Genomic DNA, 15,589 nt, shown 5'->3' on the forward strand with positions numbered 1-15,589 from the left:
GTTGCATGGGCATTGAACAAGAGCTATATAACAGCAACAATGTCTGAGTGTATCCCAAATGTGCAAAATCTGGATGAATGAAGAGATTAAGCATAAATTCTGAATGAAGGCGCTGTAGAGGAAACACAAGATGAATGTTTTTAATCATTGTATGAAGAGTAAAAAGAGCAGGCCAGGAAGGTAGGTAACTTGATTGGTAAAGGTAGCCAAGAGTGCAGGGTAAGAAAAAATTAGCCAATCAAGTTAAGAAAAATCCTAGATAGTGCTTTTGATATATGGCAAGTAGAAGGAAAAATGACTATTGGAGGATGATGCTAGTTGATGACACAGATAGATTATTGATGACCAGTGTGGAGGATATATTTGAAGTATTCAATGATCAGTTTATCAGTGTATTTCATCCTTGTGAAGGCAACATCAAGAGAAGCTAGAGTGTAGATGGTATTGTGGTGGAGGAGGGACCGAATAAGCAGGAAGTATAGGAGGAATTAAGTATTGCTTTATTAACTTGATGTTAATAAAGCAGTACAACTTGACAGTATACTACCATTTGTCTTGATGGAATGCTCTATGGCAGCGTTTTCCAAATGGTGGGTCATGACTCAGCACCAGGCCACGAAAGCTAAATGCCGGGTCACCTAAAAAAACTCTTGAAAAAATAGGTGTTTTATTTTCAGATTTTCTTTTTTTCATGAAACTCTAAAATACAAGTAAATAGCATTTAAGCAGGACTAATGAATAAATAATTTAATTAATAGAGACTAAAAATACGCTCCATCCGTGTCTCCATTTCACAGTCTCTTTGTTTACGGTAAAGTAGCTCAACTAATGGCGAGGCTGCGTCAGGAGTACCCGGTTTTAGCAGAAAAAGCGATAAAATTTCTAATGCCTTTTGTCACAACCTATAAGTGTGAAACAGGACTTTTCAACACTGGTTTTTCAAAAAATAAATATAGAAGTCGATGGAAGTCGAACTGGATTTAAGAATAAAGTTATCATCTTTTCCTCCAAACCTGAAGTTTCTAGTTAACAAACAACAGCATCACACTTCTCATTAATAAATTACTCGGCTTTAATTTAATTTCTTTATATTTTTCTAAGAGTAAATGCTTCTTTATTATAATAATAATAAATGAAAACTTTATGAACATTCAAATCTGTTTTATTTTACCTGTTGGCCATAAAAATTTTAGTGGGTCACGAAGATGAAGTATTAAAATAACCGGGCCATGGGAAAAAAGTTTGGGAAACCTTGCTCTATGGAATTAATGGCACCTTTAGCACACCTGTTTAGCATGGGTCTTGCAACAGGGTGAGTTCCAAAGAAATGAAAGGTGGGAAAAATTGTTCCACTTTACAAAGGGGAAGATAACACTAAAACTACAAATTATATGCCATTATGTATGTGTGAGGTTGTTGTTAAGGTGTTAGAGAAGTTGGTAAGGATTAGGATTCAGAAGTGGGTTGATAATAACAGTATTCTTTATGATGATTAGTATGGGTTTGCTGGGGGAGGGTCATGTTTCAGCAATCTGCTTACGTATTACAACAAAGTGACAAATTTACTCCATGAAGGAGATGTATATATAAAATAGTGTACTTGAATTTTTCAAAGGCCTTTGATAGATTGCCATGACAAGCTAGTAGTTAAATTGAACAGGTGGGATTAGATAACAGACTAGTGAGTTGGATAACTGATTTGCTGTCAGACAGGTATCAGCAGGTTGTGTATGGAAGAGTGGTATCCTAAAAGAGGAAGGTCACTAGTTGAGTGCCACAGGGATCTGTTTTGGGACCAATATTTTTAACTCATATATTAATGACATTGATTTTGAGATGTGCAGATGAGGTAAAGTTGGGAAGAGCTATGAGAAGTAGAGCAGTTGTTGTGGCCTTTCAGGACGATCTGAATAGACTATGTGAGCGAACAAATTAGTGGTGATGTGAGTTTAATGTTGCAAAGTGCAAGGTTTTCATATTTGGTAGGTAAGGTTGGGATGCAGAGAAATTAATGGAGAAATTTTGAAGGAGGTAGAGGAGATGAGATATCTGGGAATGATAGTGGACAGAGACTTGAAGTTTGGTAGTAGCATTGATGAAATTGTAGTAACACCCCATAGATTATGGCAATAAAGAGGACATTGACGTGGAAATGCAAAGAGGTTATGGTTCCCTTGTATGAGGCTTTGATCACACCACATATGAACTGCTGTGCGAAGATTTGATTGCCTAATACATCTTCATGGGAATGAGCATGTATTGGAGAGGGTCTGGAGAAGGTTTACTAAGTTAGTGTCAGGCCTATGGAATGTCAGATATGAGGAGAGATTGAGGGAATGCAACTTATAGAGTCTTGTGAATAGAAGGAAAGGAGATATGATTGAGACACATAAGTTGGTGAGGGGTTGTTACCAGATTAATGTGGAAGAGATTTCTCATAGAGAAAGGCAAGGGTAGAACTTGAAACCATCCCTAGAAGCTTTATAAGGAGGGTGTGAGCAGAGGACTGTAAAGCAGTTTCTTTGATGACGGAGAGTCATTGGTGAATGGAAGGCATTGCCTGAAAGTGTGGAAGCAGTGAATAGGTTTAAGGCACTTTTCGATGATCTTTTTGTTTGAGAGAGTATAGACCTCAAGCAATGAGTTCTTTGACTCCATGGAGATCAGATATTAATAATAATAATTATTATCAGACATATAGGCATGGTTTGGGAAAATTTGGAGAAAAGGGTAAAGCTAGTAGTAATAGTAAGTACCTGCTGGATTTTTTCTCAAAACATAGACTAGTCATTACTACTCCCATCTTCCAGTAGGAAGATGTGCATAAATTCGAATGGAGAGAATTGAGAATCACTATTGTTTATAGTGATATCTTCATGCTTGTTCAGGATAGAAGAGTATGCAGAGGATGAAATGGGAAGCGATCACCATTTCATTTTGAGCAGGATAATGAGTATATTAAAAATAAAAGTCTGTAAGAAAGTTTTAAAAAGAATCAAGTTAGGCTACTTTCAGAGGTGAGCTGTGCATAATTAAACAAATATTATCTGTGTGAAAATTAAAGAGTTTGATAACAGGAGCCAAACTCTTGAGATTCACTGGCAGTCCCAGTAGAAAACATTGAACGATTCAGCCAGAGAAGCATATGTGAGGTTGTCTGCAAGGATAGAAAATTGAGAACTCTATGGTGGAACTTTAAGTTATCGAAAGTTCCTGGTAAACAAGTTTTGCATGTGATCAGAGAGAGAATAAGAATACGGAGAAAAAAGTGTAAGAAAGCAAAGCATTGTGTACAAGTAGCTAAACCAAAGTCATGGGAAGACTTTGGTAAGAATACAGAAAATAAATATCAGAAAGGCGGCAAAATATTCTGAGGATTATTGAAAATACTTAGAAATGGATAATAAAGGTGACATGAAAACTAAAGATATTCTACTCTAGATGTCTGGAGTAATTATTTTGATGGACTGCAGTGATAGCACAGTGGTAGAAAACATTCAAGAGGAATGCAATCAGGAGTTTATATCAATACTTGAAGTAGAATAAACCATTAAACCTGAAATGTGGACAGGCAGTTTCAGTAATGATATTCAAGCTGCCTGTCCACATTTCATTTTGATGTTTTTCTAATTAAAGTACTGATATGTACTCCTGATTGCATTCCATATTTGAGAAATACTCAAATTTGGAAGCATAAAAATTTTAGTGCTATACTGCATAAAGCAATAAGCCGATACAATTGAATTAGAATTCCACTTGGTTGGATAGCCTTTGGAAAATCCTGTGAAGCACTCAAAAGAAACATCCCAATCTGTCTTAAAAGAAAAATATTCGATAGTTGTATACTTGCAGTCATGACATATGAAAGTGAAATGTTGACTTAGACACAAAAATTGACTAACAAGTTCAGGATTACCCAGAGGACAATGGAAAAATCATTACTCAGTATTACCATTCTAGATAGAAAGTGCAATACTTGGATCAGAATTCAGACTAGGGTGAGAGACATAATAACTTGTCATTAAAAGATCTGCATGGCATTATGCAGGTCATATTGCAAGATTTAACACTGAAAAATCCTTTCCTTTAGTATTACATGATGATCAGCATTCATTTTACACAAATTATGGACTCTACAACTGTGTTATAAATAATTACCATATTTGCCAGCATATAAGATGCACCCCCTTTTTTGTACACATTTTTTAGGAATAAAACTTTATCACTGAATATTATAACGAATTTACAGTATTTCAAATATAAGTTAATAGTATAGGTAAAGTTAAGGTAAATATTATAAGTAAAGAATATAGGTCTACTTTCAACAAATACCTAATCTAACTAGGAAAGAGTACCCACCTTTTAATCTTCTTCGTCAAAACCCAGAAATTCATCTCCAGAGCTAAATGAAGAGACACTTGAAACATCTCCTAAATCAGAATCCGAGTCCTCATACAACAAATTGTCCTCTGTACCATCCATTGCATTACTAATGTCGCACTTCTTAAGTGATTTAAGCACTGTCTCAGTTTTCACAGTATCCCATGAAGCTTTGACCCACTCACAAACTTGTGAATTGCTAGACTTCTTCCTGATGGCATAACCTCAAAATCTGAAGACTGCATCCAGCTGTTCCACTTCTCCTTCATAAATCCCTTAAATGGTTTATTAATACAGATATCTAAAGTTTGAAGCTGACTAGTTAGACCTCCTGGAATTACAGCTAACTGAGTTTTCAATTCCTTGAGTTTATTTTTAACATCTTCTGTTCTGTGAGAACGAAACTGATTCCATACTAGCAGAGCAGGTTTCTTCAACAGTCCACCAGTGTGCCTAGACCAAATTTTATCTATCCATAACTGAAATGCTCTCGCACCTCGCAAGGAAGAAAGAAATCACGTAACTTGGAACAGAGAAAATTTCCAGAAATGAAAGTAATAAAAAACTGAGTATCGGCGTATAAGACGCACCCTGTTTTTCAGACCTATTTTCAAAGAAAAAAAAGTGCGTCTTATATGCTGGCAAATACGGTATTTTACCCCTACCAATCGAATAAAAAAGAAAACGGAGAAGCTACTTAAGTCCATCACCACATGGCCCAAAAAAATTACTTCCACCACTACTCTTGTTCCCAAGAATTTATGGTCTACCAAAGATTCACAAACAAAACACACCACTCCAGCCAATAGTCAAAGGTATAGACAGCCCCAATTATCACGTAGCCAAGAAACTAACGTCAACACTTAAGGAGTTGGTAGGTCATTCATCCCCTATATTAAAAACACACAACACTTTGTAACCAAAATCAAAGACATCACACTGGAAAAAGATGATTTATTAGTCAGTTTTGATGTCTCTGCCCTCTTCACAATGTCCCAATCAATAACACAATCCTTCTATTACAGGACAAATTCCCTCCGATATCAGCGCCCTTTGCGCATGTACTACATTCTGGCTATTTTGTGTGGCAAAACACTTTCTACCTACAAAAAGAAGGTAAAGCCATGGGCTCACCATTATCCCCCCCCCATTGCTAACTTTTACATGGAACATTTTGAACAACATGCTCTAGATTCCTCTCCTTTAAAACCCAAAGTCTGGCTTAGATATGTTGACGATGTTTTCACTATCTGGCCACATGGCCACCAGACATTAGACACTTTCCTCAGCCACCTAAACAAATGACAGAAAAGCATAAATTGAGACTAAAAAGCAGAACACACTTCCATTTCTAGATACACTTGTCACACGTCTTCCTTCTGGCAGTCTTTCCTTCACTGTTTACCGGAAACTGACACATATGGCCAATATATACACATAAACTCCTATCAACACCCAACACAAAAACTGTGGTCATTAATACACCAAAAAACAGGACTTTGAAAATTTGCTCTGATGAACAAGCACTGAAAGGTGAATTAAAAGTTATCAGCAATATTTCCTAAAATATGGTTACAGCCAAAATACTATGAACAAAATTCTGTACAAGACCTGACTTAAAAACAAAAATAAACAAGACTACAATAAAACTGTAACCATTCCATGCATTAAAGGGATATCAGACAAAATAAACAGAATACTACAAAAATACAACCTTAATGCCACCTTTAAACCTCTTGCAAAATTAAATAACTTACTCAACTCATCCAAGGATCCACTCCCTCCGCTAGCCGTCCTGTTTGTCCTATACAGGGAAAACAGGACGCACAATTCCCATCAGAAAAAAAGGAACATAAACAACACATTAAATATAATAACTATGGTCAAGCTGGGCTTTCTGATCTTGCCCTGAACACTTTACATAGAATTGACTGGAAAAGCACTTGTTTACATCACACCAAAACATGGTATGAACATAAATTTAAGGAGGCCTGTGAGATTCTTATCGATCACTCTAATCTTAACAATAATAATGGTCTAAAAATCCCAAGAATATGGAAGGCACATATTCTTGGGATTCATGTTAAATTAGGACATCATTTTTACTGAACAAAACTATCTATATGAAAGAATGTTTCTCTAATATTGTCTTAAATAGAATATAGCTTTGATGTAGTTGATTTGTTTTATTTCATTTATTTATTGTAATTTTATTTTCACTAGAGGTCAGGCCAGTAGAATAACCATTAATCAAATCATTGTCTCTTCATCATACTGTGTGAAATGTAATTTAGCTTGTCTCTGTATATATATGTGTGTGTGTGTGTATTCCAGATGATCACCTTAATATGAAAGCCGAAATGTCGGGAATTAAAATAATTATTTATAGCATGGTTGTAAAGTCCATAATTTGTGTAAAATGAAAACTGGACAAACTTGATATCTGAATGTTATTCCAGATATGGACAGAGAGCTATAGGAAGACCAAAGAGATGGTGGGAAGACGATATTAAAGAGATGGCTTTTTAAAACTTTCTTACATACTGTTTTTTTCAATGTGATATTCATTTTTATGCTACTTAAAACTAAGTGATGGTCACTTCCAATTTTAGATCCTCTGTACACTCTTGCACACTGAGCCAGCATGAAGATATCACTATCATCAATAACATAGTCAATGAGGCTTTTCTTATTTCTTGTCTTCTCTCCATTTGAACTTGTGCACATCTCTGTTGGAATATAAATATGTTAGTAATGATTAGTCTGTATCCTGAGCAGAAATCCAGTAGACACTCTTACCATTAGAAAAACCTTCTAATAATGGTAAGAAACTCATTTTTTCTTGAATAATATTCCTTTACTTTCTAGTATTTTTAGAGTTCATCTCTAAAAGCTGCTTGACTTGTTTTCTAGGAAGGAAGGCCTTACCCTTTTCTCCACATTTTCCTAAAATATTTTTATATGCCTTTTTGGGATTTATTTTTCTACTCTGCTATTTAGATCTTCAAAAAGGACTACTTTTTTTCCATTTTCTTTTTTATCAGCTGCCTGCTCTAATAACTCAAAAAATTCCTCCATTTCCCCATTTTAAAATTTGCCCACATACCTCTTCTTAAAATTGCTATCCCAAGAAGTTTATCTTGATGTTTGTTGTTGAATGCTATTGCTACGCCTTCTTTTCCTGGATCATTATTGCCTGAAAATAACATCTTATACTTATTTAGTAAATATGAAGAGTATCATCAAGTTTTTTAAAATCCACAAATATTGATTCCTGTTTTGAAACTCATTTTTTCTTGAATAATATTCCTTTACTTTCTAGTATTTCTAGAGTGCATCTCTAAGAGCTGCTTGACTTGTTTTCTAGGAAGGAGGATTAACATGATAATTGATTCATTGAACACCAGAAGTGTGTGAGCATTAGAGTTAGTAGTGGTGGTTGTGGGAATAAATGATTTGGATATGCATAAGGAGAATGTAAGGATGGATAGTAGAATGTTATTGAGTAGGTTGAAAGATATCAGTGTGGTAGGAGAGGTGGTCAGTGTATTGCCAAGGTATGATAGTGAAGAGTTGAGACAGAGCAAGAATCATGAATAGTATGTTAGCAGTGCTGTGTGAGAAGAAAGGAGTGGAGTTTGTAAATGTATGCAGGACATTTGAGGGAAAGATGGATTTGTATAAAAGTGATGAGTTTCATTTAAATGAATTTAATTTGAATCAACTGGAGAGACTGTTGCTAGAAGGAAGTGTAATGAATGATGCAAACAAGAGATCAGAGGAAGTAAGAAATTAACTGGAAGACTAGAAGAGAGGACCTACTGAATGTCCTTGATCAGACCTCATATAGAATATGAAGCCTCACATAGATTAGCTGCAGTTACAGCAGCAGCCTTATAACACAGTGCATTGTCTTGCTGAAAGAGATAACAGTCAGTCAGTTCCATAGAAATGCCACAAAGTAGGAAGCATGGCATTGGTCAGAATGTTCAGATACCTCTCACAGTTCATTGTTTGTAGTACCACAAACAGAGGTCCGAGACCAAACCAGGAAAAACTGGACCATACTGTCACACCGCTACCTGCAAATTTCATAGTTAGAGATTATGCACTCTCGCATTCACACCAGTCCATCTTCTTAGTAGGGGGGGGGTAGCGTAATTTTCACTCTATCACGCAGCTTAGAAAAATGCATTATGGAGTGAAAATGGAGGCTTTCCATGTCTCACTATTTGCACCACTGAAGACAATGTTGCATGTTGGTTCAAGTAATGTGAGACTTGCATGTTACTGTCCTACCATAGGAACCCATATTGTGAGGCTCAATTCTGAATATTTTTGGCAGATTCATGTTCCAGTTGATGCCTGGAACACTGCATTGAACTTGTCAGCTGATGAATAGCAGTTTGTACATATTATCCTTCTTAGCACCTTATGGTCATGTTTTGTGAGTGTGGTGAGGCATCCATTGTGAGTAGCACTTGCAGTTGGCTCCCTGCACTTCCATCTCATTATGGTGTTATTGACTGTTGACCTGGGATGGCCCAATTTGTCAACAATTTGCCAAACAGGCCTACAACTTGGCTTCCTATCCCATTGCCTCTTTCAAACTCCATCAGTTCCCTTCTTGCAGTCATTTACCTTGGCACAATTGTACTGACTTGGGAGCATCATATTCCTCCAATTTATTCTGGCTACAAACAAGTGACTCATTACATATGACTATGTATTTTGCTCATGCAGATGTCCATTGATTTAAGTAGTGTATGGGGTAAATGAGACATTAAATTGATTGATACATATTTAAGTTGTCAGTCAGCAATTAGAATTAAAGGAAGTACAGGAAGATAGTTTGATGTTAAAATCAGGTATAACACAAGGGCACAGACTATCTCCACTATTATTGATAATTTGTATAGAACACTTTTTATGGTACAGCAGCCTCAAATCTGATATCAAATTGGATATAGTAATCTCTCCTCATAGGTGATTTATATCCTTAAATAAATTTTGTTCAAGTTTTCAGAATTTCTGAACTAAATTTAATAATTTCTATAACAAATTTGGAATTTTTATTCCTTATGTACAAAAAAAGCAGAATTTTTAGTGAAAGTAGTAAATTAAACATGGAATAGATAACAAAATAAGAATGGTGTGGTGGGATGCCAAATGTATAAATTTATATGAAATAAGAAAAATTAGCCCAAACACTAAATTAGCAGTATATACAAGAGTTTTTTTTTTTTTTTAACTGGTTTTAATTTATTGATTTCAGAGCTCAACGAAAAATAAATGAAGATATGAGGAAGGAAATTGGCATTATTGCCATTCATGAACGTGTCAAAATTCATAACTCAAGTGGTATCATCACTTAAACAGAATGGAAGAGCAAAGGTTAGCAAAACAAATGTTTGATGCTAGGATGGCAGTGCAGAACAAAGATGCAGTGGAAAACCCAGATCTAGGTAGATTGATTCACTTAGAAGTTCTTAGAAGACCAAAATATAAGACCTGACAATATTGTAGTCCTTGACTGATAAAACTAATTTAGAGGAAAATTGTTGACAGGAAGTCAGTAATGATGTAAAGTTTTCATGTACATAGAGCAGTACACAAAGTAATGCCTCCTATTTCTCAGGAAACGTAATTTATTTAAAAATAGTCTTTACATGGAATAATGCTCCATCTTTTGTGAGTATTCTGTCATTTTTCAACAAAATCTCCATTATTCTCTAAGCACTTTTTGCTATCCCTGAGTAATGCCCTGTATTTTTGATCCCATAAAAGTTTTTATTCCAACATCAGAGATCTTCAGGAACAACTTGTTTCATCTTTTCATCTGCAAAATAGCATCCTTAGAATGCATCCTGCAGGTGGTAGTAGATCCAGATACAGGCTATGAGTGGGATGGGAAAGATCATTCCAGCCATTGAAGTTGCATCCCTTGTGTACACTGCTCAGTGGGTAATGACCTCAGTGGCTAACTGTACTCATGTCAACAGTTATCTTTTCCATACACATTTTTCAGAAAAGTAACTTTCCATCAGATACATTGCTTCTGCATTGTATCTACACTGCAGAAGCAATGTATCTGCATCACTACCTGCTCTTGGTCGCTGTTATAGATATATGCATGAAGCAATAACTGTGATCATTTTGAACTGTACTGTGCTCAATTTGATCGATCACAGTGCCACTCACTGTGTGTGTGTGAATTGGACTATTACTATTGTCAACTCAGTGATATGTAAAGCTTTCTACTGTACTCTAATAAAAAGTGCGGGGGGGGGGGGGTAGAAAGCATTGCTTTTGTACTCCATCATACTACTATTATAATATTCTGTTCACTCCTTAAGGGCACTTATAAGATGAATTTTATTTTATTTCACTGAAACATCATAATTAAAATGCACTTGTTTTTGACTTTGCTAAAAATTACAGTTCCTTAGAACATTGAAAATTAATGTGTACAAAGTAATGTGAAGAAGGTTATTAAGTTAGTTATAGAGTTGATTTACTAGAAGTAATGATAATCTAAATATCTTTAAAATCTTCAGATGTCTTAATCTATTGAAAAAGGGCTCCATAAGCATATTACTGTGTGTGTGTGTGTGTGTGTGTGTGTGTGTGTGTGTGTGTGTGTGTGTGTGTGTGTGCGTGTGTGTGTGTGTGTGCGTGCATGGACACTTTCATGTTTTAGAGAGGGAAAAAAGTTTATTAAATAAATTGAAAGAGTTTCTAAATTAATAATTGGATATTATTGTAATTATTTTATATGGAAGAAATCAGGGAATTTATTACTTTATTTTTCAGACTTCAGGTATTTTACAAGAAATTCCACTCCTCTCCGAAATGAGATCAACATCTGAAGCCAGCAACTCTAGTAACAGTGTTTTGCTGAAAGATGAAAAAAATTCTTTGGAATGTGCACTAAACTTAACTACTGATGAATATAAAATAGCTTCAAATGGCAGTGAATCTGACAATATTATGTACAACATAAACTCACATGAGCATGAAAGTCATAGTGAAATAATTAGCAGTGGTGTTAATGTACAAGAATTATACCAAAGAGAACATGAATTTGAAACAGAAATACATTCAGAAAGAACTAGAGAAAGATTTTTGGATGAAAATGATGCTCCACTTTTAATGGATATGGATACTTGGAATGTTGATAGTAGTAGTGATGATGAACATGTTTCAAGCTCTCATGGAGAATCTCGCACATCACAACGTAGGTAGGAAAATTATTTTTAAAAATTTAGTAGCCAAACCAAAATACTGTGTATTTTACATGAATAGTTTTTTTTTTTTTTCAGATAAATGGAATGATTATCATTCACTGCCTACAAGTCTGACATTCTTATTTATAACGATTTATCCTAAAAGTATCTGTGAAAATTAAAAGATTATTTTTGGACATATACTTAATAACATAACTATTATTTTTAGAAAATAACAATGCATATTAAAATATTAATTATAATAACTTTAATTAATACTTTCATATATTTTTGCAATGTTATATTGCTATCATCAGGAATCACAAAAACAATGATATGTACATGCAGACACTAACACTGGGCAAATGAGGCTGAAGAAAGGTAACCAATGTTAGGCTTGAGGTCTTAATGGTGACCCCTAGTGTGTGTGTGTGTGTGTGTGTGTGTGTGTGTGTGTGTGTGTGTGTGTGTGTGTGTGTGTGTGTGTTGGGGGGGTAGATTGGGTGGTCTTGGCTGAAGGTCTGAGGATGAGTGCTTCCCAAATTTGAGGTGGTGTCATGCATCCAAATTTGTTGAGCTTTGAAAAGTTTTTCAGGGCTGAGCATATTTTAGGATAGCCTCTCGTGTATTTGCTGCAGTGTAATAGAGGGGCCTTCTTCCAGTGTATCCTGTGGTGGGTATCCAAAGTGGTTAGCAAGTCCTGAGTGGCTGTAATGGTGAAACCGGATGTAGTCCTTGTGGAAGTTCGGTGGAGCAGATAAGAGATGCCAATTTTTTATGTGGTCTGTAAGTGGTTGTAAGGTGTATTTCCTTAGGATTTTTGTCAGATTTTCAGATGTGCCCCAGATATACAGAATGGTGATGATTTTGTGTAATCCCAGCTCTGAAGGGGGGGGGGGTCTCATCAAGGGAGACCACATACTACGTGCACCAGCTATCATACTTGTTCTTGAATTCATTCACACTGCTTACACACACAACATCTCATGACAATCCATTCCAATCACACATTACTCTATGAGAGAAAAATCTAGATCTCATCCCCTTCTTAGCCGTATTCATTATCAGCTTCCAAGGATGCCCTCTTGTCCTTTCCCCACCCTCCATAAAATAGAAAATTCCATCAACTGAAATTCTGTATATCCCTTTCAAACATTCATAAGTCTCAATCACATCACTCCTCTTTCTCCTTTTTGCTAGCATCTGACTCTATAAATTCTCAATCTGCCTTCATAATCAGTATTCCACAGTCCAGATATCATTTATAACACTCTCCTTTGGAGAGAGAGAGAGTGTTAAAATGATATCATGAAATACAGTGGAGAGAGAGCATATCAGAATCACAACAGAAACCAGGAGACTAGACCTAATCACAATAGTCTAAGTGAGGTCTTATCAATGCCTTGTAAGAGACAAAATGACATCCTTATCTTTACATATCCAAGTTCATCTCAGCATTGCAATTACCTTTTGAGTTGCATTTGCAAACATAATATTGAACGTCAACTTCCTATCTACCAACACCCTAAGATCCCTAGCTTGATCAGTTTCTTCTAGTATAATCCCACCAATATAATACAACATTGGATATCTAATCATGCCAAAGTGAATGACTGTTCATTTACTGACATCCATTTTCCCATGCCCACAGCTCCAGCCTATTCAAATCATTCTGCAAGTACTGCATATCAGCTGCATTCGTGATTACCTTACCTATTTCTGCATCATCAGCAAATAGCTGTATGTTGCTTATCAAATCCTTCCCAATGTCGTTAATGTATAGATTGAATAACAGTGGACCAAGAACTGATCCTTGTGGTACACCACTGGTTACCTTAAATTTGCAGACTCACATCTCCCATATACTACTTTTTTTATCTGTCAATCAGCCATCCTCTTATCCACACTAATATTTTATAATCCAAACTCATATTCTCCAATTTATGCAACAGTCTTTTCATGCTGTATTCTGTCAAAAGCTAGCAAAATCCAAAAGTATTATGTTATATCCATTTCCCTTGTTCAGCTCATTGATAACATTATTATAGAATGTGAACAAGTTGCTAAAACATGACTTTCCCTTAGTAAGTATATGCTGTTTGTTGCAAAGTGGAGATTATCTTTCAACCCATTTCTGAATGCGAGCCCTAACCAACATTTCCAAAACTTCACCACCACCACTCTTGAGATACTGATTGGTTGATAGTTGAATGCATTGGTTTTGCACCACCCTTTTGCAATGGGATTATTACCATACATTCTTTCCACCTCTATGGAATCTTCCCTATTCTGAGACTCAAATTATATACCTTTGGTAAAGTAATAGCCAATTCAGTTGAACACTCTTTTAGTACCTGTTTACAGTTTTCTCAAGTAAAAATGTCTGAAAATATCACATTGCTTACTTTTTGCTACACAAAGGTGTAATAGTGTCTAAAAGCTCTTCTGACCATTTGTTAAGATTCTGCTTCAGTGTTTGAATCTAAGATCAGAGATGCTAGAAATGAACACCTGAAATCAGAATATCTAAAGAACATTGTTAGGTATAGAGCAACAGGAAAAACGTATAGAGTCCTTATGATATCAGTGGAGTATGAATGACTTTTTTTTTCCCCAGAAACAGAAGTTATGTAGCTGTCAATCTGTTTCGTATGGATTTCCTGTCTGGTTGGCTGAGTGGTTAGCATATCTGTTTTCCAACCAATAGGCTGTAAGTTCAAATCATGCAGTGGGTATGAATGTTTGTGATTGTCTTTTGGCAGGAGATGAATTTCAAAGCCCAGTGTGAGACCACTGCCCCACTTATTGGAGGTCTGAAGTGGCTTGAAAAAAGTTTCATGTCAAGTTGCTAGTGCAGAGTTTCTGGATTACATAAGAAATAAATTAAAAAAACAATATACAGGTATCCCTTGCTTAACGTGGGATTTGATTAATGTGGCGAAATTAATTGCGGCAATCCCTTGATATATGCGGCAAGAGTTTTGATTAATGCGCCTTTAATCCTGCGGAGCTTGCAACTGATCTGAGAGATACGTGCAAAATGTTTAATATAAATATTCTTACGCAATTCAGTGTATATATAGCTTGGAGGTCATAAGTAGCTGTGCATTCATATGTTACGAGTGATATTCCGCACTGTTTTTTGCTGTCAGTTTGGTTTAACACATGTTATGTAAAGGTTTGTGATATTTGACAGCAAATTGTATCTGAGAGATACTGCAACTTCCGATATCAGTATAGTATGATTTATATATTTATTTTTTTTTTAATTCTTTGTTCAATAATTTAGAGCCAATGGCTTATTTATCATACATGTCCTCTAGGAGATGTGCTTTACATTATGGAAAATACTAAGGAGAGTGATCTGGAGCTTACTCCACCTTTACTACGAGTTGCCCATAAGGTTGCTTATGCTTGCATTCGGCATGAAACTCTTGTAGTTTCTATGTTCAGCTATGAAATAATGTTGGATTCAATATCCATTTAATTTGTATCATCATGTATTATATTTGCATTGTTTTTTCTTTATGTTTTATTGCTTGCTTTTTGCCGAGGTCTCGTGAGTTATTTTGCTTGTTATCTTTTGCTTGCTAATTTATTCCGATAAGAAAAAAACTAAAACTGTTCAAACGACTATTGATAACTTCTTTTGAAAAGCAAATTGCAGTAAATAATGTAGGTACAAGTATTCATTAAACATTTACTTTGCATTCATTTTTTATCTTTCCTAAAAGAGTACCATATAAAACAAATTATTAATACAGTAATTGATCATGGACAAATTGTGATTTTTACCATTGATTATTAGATTTGATTAACGCGATTTTGATATATGCAGTAACGTCGAGGGGTTAATTAACCGCATTAATCGAGGGATACCTGTATATAAAATGAATTAATTATTAAAGAAGAAATGAAATGGACTTTAAACTGAAGTAATTACTCCCTATCTAAATTAATGATTTAGATAGGGAGGTATATGG

General features: G+C 35.4%; 1 protein-coding gene across 3 annotated transcripts in view; it reads left to right on the forward strand.

Annotated features, from left to right (window-relative positions):
• LOC150096255 (DDB1- and CUL4-associated factor 6-like) overlaps positions 1–15,589 on the forward strand; it is a 443,059-nt gene that overhangs the window by 309,097 nt on the left and 118,373 nt on the right. For all 3 annotated transcript variants that reach the window (XM_090409214.1, XM_090409213.1, XM_090409212.1), the window contains exon 13: positions 11,194–11,621. In XM_090409214.1, coding sequence (XP_090265340.1) covers positions 11,194–11,621 — 428 coding nt within the window. The remainder of the gene's footprint in view (positions 1–11,193; positions 11,622–15,589) is intronic.

Source organism: Typopeltis vanoorti, chromosome 19, assembly GCF_054136105.1.
Source record: "Typopeltis vanoorti isolate ZY-2024b chromosome 19, IOZ_Tvanoo_1.0, whole genome shotgun sequence".
In the NCBI taxonomy this organism is placed as follows: domain Eukaryota; kingdom Metazoa; phylum Arthropoda; class Arachnida; order Uropygi; family Thelyphonidae; genus Typopeltis; species Typopeltis vanoorti.